This window comes from Aptenodytes patagonicus, chromosome 9, assembly GCF_965638725.1.
Source record: "Aptenodytes patagonicus chromosome 9, bAptPat1.pri.cur, whole genome shotgun sequence".
Classification (NCBI taxonomy): domain Eukaryota; kingdom Metazoa; phylum Chordata; class Aves; order Sphenisciformes; family Spheniscidae; genus Aptenodytes; species Aptenodytes patagonicus.
Genome location: NC_134957.1, coordinates 9,571,756 through 9,578,519, shown reverse-complemented (window position 1 = coordinate 9,578,519; position 6,764 = coordinate 9,571,756). Strand labels below are relative to the sequence as shown.

The window sequence follows — 6,764 nt, the reverse complement described above, 5'->3', positions numbered from 1 at the left end:
GAAACATTAAATTTTTAAGTTAGGTCCCATAGTATTAAAAGTGCTTTTCCTTGTTGGGCGCTGCAGTGCTCTGGGTGCCTGTCCTGCAGTGCAAGTGTGGTCTCCATGCCGTTATGCAAGGTGTGCATGGTCCCTGTGCCACCGTGCAAGCTGTGCGTGGCCCCCACGCCACCGTGCAAGCTGTGCGTGGTCCCCGTGCTGCCGTGCGCGGTGTGCATGGTCCTTGCGCCATTGCACAAGGTGTGCGTGGTCCCCGCACTGTCGTGCAAGGTGTGCATGGTCCCTGCCCCGCCATGCAAGAAGTACAAGACAGCAGCAGCTTCTTCGTGACACCATTTCTTGCACAGACACAGAGGGGAAATGCACGAGAGCTGCTGTAAATTCCTCCCGGCGCAGCTCAGGCTCATCGGTCGGCCCCACTGAGGCAGGGCAGGCAGGTGCAGCAGGCGCAGAGGCTGAGCGCAGCCGTCAGCAGGGCCGAGAGCCGCGACGGCCGCTGGTACTTGAAGGCTTTCTTCACCTCGCCGCCGGTCTGGGCGACGTAGTCGAGGGTGCGCAGGACGTAGTGCTCCACGCTGTCGGCAGCCCCAGGCTGCTCGGCCAGCAGCCCCTCCAGCCGCAGGAAGAGCCCGTGCAGCTCCGCCATCTGCATTTCCAGGTCGAGGAGCTGCCGCTGGCACGCCTGGGCCGCGGCCAGGTGCTGCTTGGCCTTGAGATCCTCCAGGTCCCGGCCCACGATGCGGGGCGCCTCGGGGCTCTCGGCCAGCCGGTCCAAGTCCTTGGCCTCCAGGGCGATGCCCGCCAGCTCCGCCTGCCTCCCGATCTGCTCTTTCAGCCTCTGCCAGTAGCGGCTCTCCCGGGCGTAGTGGCGGGCGAGGATGGCGCGGTACCGCCGCAGCAGCAGCCACAGCTGGGTCTGGCGGACGCGGGGGACCGCTCGCCCCGTCCCCCCCTCCGGCGCCACCGGCAGGGCGCCCAGCTTGGGCTGTAGGGCCATGGCCTCGCGGGCGAAGGTGGCTCTGGCAGCGCCGAGCCCCTGCTTCTCCCGGGCGATGCTCTCTTGAGAGGTGCAGCACAGCACCGTCTGCTGCATCCTGTCGATGCTCTCGGAGAGCTGCTCCAGCCGGTCCAGCGCCTGCCAGAGCTCGGCCGCCTCCTGCAGCGCCCGGCTGACGGGGCTGGCATCGTCCCCGCCGAACGCCGGGTTGTCGAAGCACAGGGCATCCTCGTGCGGGTCCCCCTCGGCCGCGGCTCGCCGCCGCAGCTCCGCCAGCCGGTCCCTCATGCTCCACGCCGGCCGCCGGCACCATCCATGGGACGGGCGGCACATCAAGCCCCGGGAGGGGAGGCGCGAGGCCGGAGCTCCCTGCGTCAGCGGGAGCTGTTAAAACCTTCCCGCCCAGCGCCCGAGCAAATATTGATGGAGGTGGGCAGGCTGCCCTGCGTCAGCCGCCGGGCCAGACCCCACCGCACCGCACGGCCGGCGGGGAGGGGAAAGAGGTTTTGCCAAGAGACAGAGCGGGAGGAAGGCAGCCTGGGGTGGGATGGCTGCCAAGGCCGCCGACGCCTGCGTCACGGGAGAGGCAATCCGGGCTCAACATCTGAACCTCCGGGTTTTAAGACAAAGGGCTTTTATTCACTTGGAGACAAAGAAACCCCAAAAGTCCAGGCTCCCGGGGGCAGAGGAGGGGGCCGCCCGCCCGGCCTCCCCTCCTGCCGCAGGGCCCCGTGGCGGCACCTCCATCCCGCACCCCGAAAACGGCCTTCGAACGGCTTTGAGGGAAGAAAGGGCATTTAAGCCAACATACACCACACTCCTTTTCAGACCTCTTAATGAGCCTTGGAAAGCAGCTCCGATGAGGATATAATAACCGAAGGGCAAACCATCCTATTGCAGTGCCTAATTTGAATTTAGAAGATGGGATGGAGGCAAAGTTTGGCTTCCCCCCCCCCCCCCCCCCCCCCGCCCCATGAAGGTCGGCAAGGCTCCGAGAGCCGGACGGTGCCCCCACAACCACCGTCGCAGGCAGCGCCCCGCACACGCGAAGCATCGCGCCAGCAGCTGATGGGTGGATGGAGGAGGGTGCTTCGGGGTTTTCCAGGCTGGAAATGAGCGTCGGGATGACACAGCTGTCCTGCACGTCAGGGCAAGGCAGTATATTTAGTCCACACACTGCTGAAATGCATAAAAATCACCATTTAATTCTAAAATATCTGCAAAAATTACCGTTGGAAAAAATACTTTACAAAATGCATTTCCAAAGTGCACGGGAAGAATAATTGAATTGTTCTCTACCACATCGATATTTTGTAACATGTATTATCATGTATGACCTAAACATGTGATGATATAAAGTATATGACGTAACACCTATGATATAATATCTACGGGAGCGACAGCGAAGGGTGGTTTGACGAAGGTAAAGCAGCTCTGAAGAGAGCGTAATTTCTTCTCGCTAATGCCATTTGATGGATGTACTGAGCAGGGCGGCTTCAGCAGCTGTGCGATACAAGTTTAATTTTGTTCTCTGTAACCAGCAAGGCCAAGGAAAAAAAAGCCCGTTTGTTCCTGGGGCCTGGAGTATGAGCACTGTGTTAAAAAGAAGATATTCATTCACATCTGAAAGGGATTTCCATCTGGCCCATTTGAATCAGCTCAATAAAACGAAATGTCAAGTCAGTCAAGAGATTAAAGAGGGGGAAAGCCAAAATACTGTATTGCGAGAGCGATACGTGGCAGGATAGGCTTGAGAGAGCGCTGAATGGCAAGGGACAGGTTAACCGCAGGGAGGCTGTCCTTAATTGAATACCTTGTAGTAGCTATTTTTGAGTAACGAACCGTCTGTGCCTGATGGGGTGCAAGGGTGCAAGCCTTAAAGCGTGCGCGGGAAACGCGGCCCCGCGACACTCCCCGACCCCTCCCCGCTCGTATTTGGGACAGCGCAGGGTCCCCCTTATCGAACTTCGTCATTTAACCGCTTGCAGGTGACGGTCAGCATCTGCCCCCGGCCGAGCCCGAAGACCCCCGGCCCCACGGGGCAGCGCCCAGCCCGCGCTGGCCACGACGCCAAGGCGGCCTTGAGCCAACGCCGGTGCTGTCCGTCCCCCGGCTGCAGGCGCCGCTTGCGTAGGAAAAGCCCTGTTTGAACAACGTTAGCGCTGCGATTTAACAAAAGGGCAAGAGCAGCGATGAAAAAGGAGTAGTTCTTTGTTTTGCATTAAATACCCCTTAAAAATAGGCACGACCTCCCCCTCGAGCTGAGTCTCACCGCTTGGACCGACCTGTGTCCCGCAGCGGCAGGAGGGACCTCACTCAGGAACCTCCTCCCCGTCGCCCGCTCCGGTGCTGCTCGGGGAGGCCGTGCACAGACCTACCGCCCCGGACAGCATTTTTCACACAGTTTCCCAAGAAAGCATTAGCTGTTCCTCTCCTTTTGCCCAGGAAAATGGTATTTTGGAGCCAGGTCGGGTGATGATTTGGGTGACAGACCCCCAGTGAGCCCTCGGCCGAGGTGAGGGTCTCCGTCCTGTCCTGCTCGGTTTATAAAAGTTTCTACATTCAGTTTATAAAAGTTTCCCTTTTTATAAAATGATCCGCTTGAATCAAAATGTGATTTTCATTTTACGTTGAAAACTCAATTTTAAATTTTTTTTTTTTGTCTTTTTAATGTCTAAACTATTTAGTAAGTAATGCAAAACCAACGTAAGAGTTTATCTTTTTTTTTATTAAGACAATCCCACAGCTGGAAAATGAAACATCCTAGATTACATAAGTGACTTCAAAAAAACTCTAGAAAAAAATCTTTACAAATTTACATTTGTACAATACAAAAACTAACAGCTCATTGCATATAAATATTACATTTGGTCTGCCAACAAGTGGCATCAAAATCCCTGAAGTATTCATTTAAAGGGACCTGAGATAGCGGATGTGAAGATATGGGCATAAATATCACCTGGGGAAAAAAAAAAAATCAATATAGAAAGTAGACATAATTCTAATAGTTTTGTGCATTTTTGGAGTATTTTAAATCATCCAGAACACGACCTGGAGAGCCTAAATCACGTGAATTTCATCGCTCCAACATCAACTGGTATTTCTAAATGAAGTCTGCTCTAATGATCCATGGAGGAATGAATAGCCTATATTAGTATTTCTAGAGAAAAATAATCATCGGGCTTTGATTTCTGAGTATATCCGAGCAGCCACCACTCTCCGAGGAGGCATTTTCAGGAAGAGAAACGGAGGATTTTGATTTTGTCTGCCAAAGAGCGGTGCAGCCGCGAGGCAGGCGGGAACACCAGCCCCTCCCGCGAATATTCCGGCGGGACCTCGGCTCCCCCGGCCCCCGGAGCAGCTCCTCTCGCCATCCTCCCTGCTTCTCCCAGACCCAGAAATCGGGGAGATAGGCAGTGCTTGCCAATTAAAAAACCAAAACCGGAGAAACTGCTCTTAATCGTCCACCAGTCTAAATATTTTCCAAATATTTACACGCTCGTCAATTCCCAGCTGCGGCTGCAGTTATCTCCCAGGAGTATTAACTCGCAAGCGCAGCACTCAGCTGCTCGGTTTTACTTTAAATTCTCACAAACTCTTATCAGGTACCCACATCCATGCACATAAATGTATTTAAGCACCATTTTTATAACACTAGAGTTAAGGCTGTGACAGCAATTCCACTGGAGATCTAATTGTTTCAGGGATTCATAGCACAGTTGTGTACGTTTGCTGTGGGCTGAACGTGACATATTAAAAATGTACAAGCTTCCAACAGGTCTTTGCATTTCTAATACTAAAAAAGACAACTTTTAGACTAAATTTTGCAGGCTGTTACTTACTGTACATAAAGGAGTTTTTTTTTCCCCAATGTGTAAACCTCTGATATACTAATATTTGAAAATTATCTATCGCACATGCGCAGTAATTTTCTATAATACATACTTGTAAGAACACAATGACAGCTCCCTACAATACTAAATATAGATTTATCCTTGGATTGTTAACTGCTCCTTCAGTCTATCACGTAAATAATTAGCGTTTTATAAAACTCTGCATGATGGTTTTAAAAAATAAAATAAAATCAAGACATGTAAACACACAAATACATTTTTAAAACACTGACTTCATGACACAGACCAACGATAGCAGGACACGCCAAGTCAGGGCTGACAAGACATCCTTAAACCTACAGCTACGCAGTTTTCCCTGTCATTCACCGCTCGGACTGAAGATGAAATACTCATCAAGTTCTTATCAGAAATCAGTGATTTAAACTCATTTTCTCGTGTTAATACTGTGCGATTTCGAACGGTTGTCAAAAACATTCCAGAGACGGCCAGGAGCAGCCTTTTCAAATGCTTGACAAGGTTCATCTTGCTTTTTGCGGTCAAGAGAGCCTCCAAACATCGTCAAAAGCAATACATTGTAGTCGGTCTTTCCACATTTTTTAAATTACTTGAACACTCTCTTTACCACGCACCCGGTGTCAGTTCTTTTCAGTGCTTTAGGAACTACACAGTCTTCCTGCTTTCGTGCAGGAGAAGCAGCTGAGGTGTACGTTTACGAAAACGTTCAGGGAAAATTAAAATACGCAACGGGACGTAAAGTTTTAAGCAGCCAAAAATCCTCCACAAATTATTTCTGTCTAGCTTGTTCATCTGCAGGGTTGGGGGCGATCGGGATAAGGGGGTGGCCTCTGCTTAGTTTACGGAGAAAGGAGTGATAGAAAGATAGGGAGGAGTGATAAAACCGCCCAGACCCATCTAAGTTCAAGCACCGACATAAAAGTTTCACGGGTTATTTAAAACAGAAATATCTCGTGAGGCTGGAAGCACACGACTTCTGCAAGGGTTACATTAACTGCAATTCACATAGCAAGGGGGGGGGGGGGGGGGGAAGGAGTAACTCAGTAGACACGGAGCAGACGTGTTAAGGGACGCCAGGTGGGAGAAGTGCTGTTTTACGGCGCTGTGTGTAAGGCAGCGCGGAGGGAGCCCTCCCGCCGCCGTGCCTCCCTGCGACCACCGCCATCAGAGCAAGGGAAGGCACGTGCTGCCCCGTCTGACCTGGCAGCACTTCCACTCGGGGTGCCGGCGGCCACCGAGGCGCAGAGCGGCCGAGAAGCCAGCCCGCAAACTTTCCATCTTCGTTAAATCCACCTCCAGCAATCTGGGAACGTTGCTAGCAAAGCAAGGCAGATATAACAAATATGGAAAGTCTTGGGGGAGAAAAGAGGGATAGAAAGCATTAAATCTTACAGTCTAGCCGAAATAAAATTCATCAAGATACCACAAGTTTCCAAAAGAGTATCCTAAATAACCTACAGGGGCAATAAAGGGAAGCTAAAGAAAGAGGGGCAGAGCATGGCAAAGAGGAAAACAAAAGGTGATGGAGAAAATAAAAAGCAGGCAAAGTTTGGGCCGAACCGAGACAACAGCGCATCGCTACTGCAGAACAAACTTCGTCATTCATGCCCTGGTTCGGGAAGAAATGGGAGCGCTACAGGGACAGCAGATTTGTAGCCAGGAGAAATCCGAGAACAAAGATGCACACGAGACTTTCAGCCCCATCTCCAGAGAGGACGGAGCGCGTGGGGCTCACGCTCCGCTGCGAGTAAAGCCCCTCGGGGCGCGAGCCCTCTTTTCCAAGGTGTCTCCGAATGCCCTCAAGTCCCCCGGCAACTCGGGAGAGGGATCATGCACCACTGCACATCTAGAGAAAACTCTGAAGCACCGATGCCCGAGAATTAACCCTACAGCAGCAG

The 6,764-nt window shown here is 52.2% G+C and overlaps 1 protein-coding gene across 1 annotated transcript; it reads right to left on the bottom strand.

The window, feature by feature from the left end:
* Positions 1–403: 403 nt before the first annotated feature.
* On the bottom strand, positions 404–1,285 carry LOC143164718 (syntaxin-1B-like). Its single transcript, XM_076347642.1, has one exon. It carries the CDS (start codon positions 1,283–1,285, stop codon positions 404–406), a length of 882 nt encoding a protein of 293 aa, XP_076203757.1.
* Positions 1,286–6,764: the final 5,479 nt, after the last annotated feature.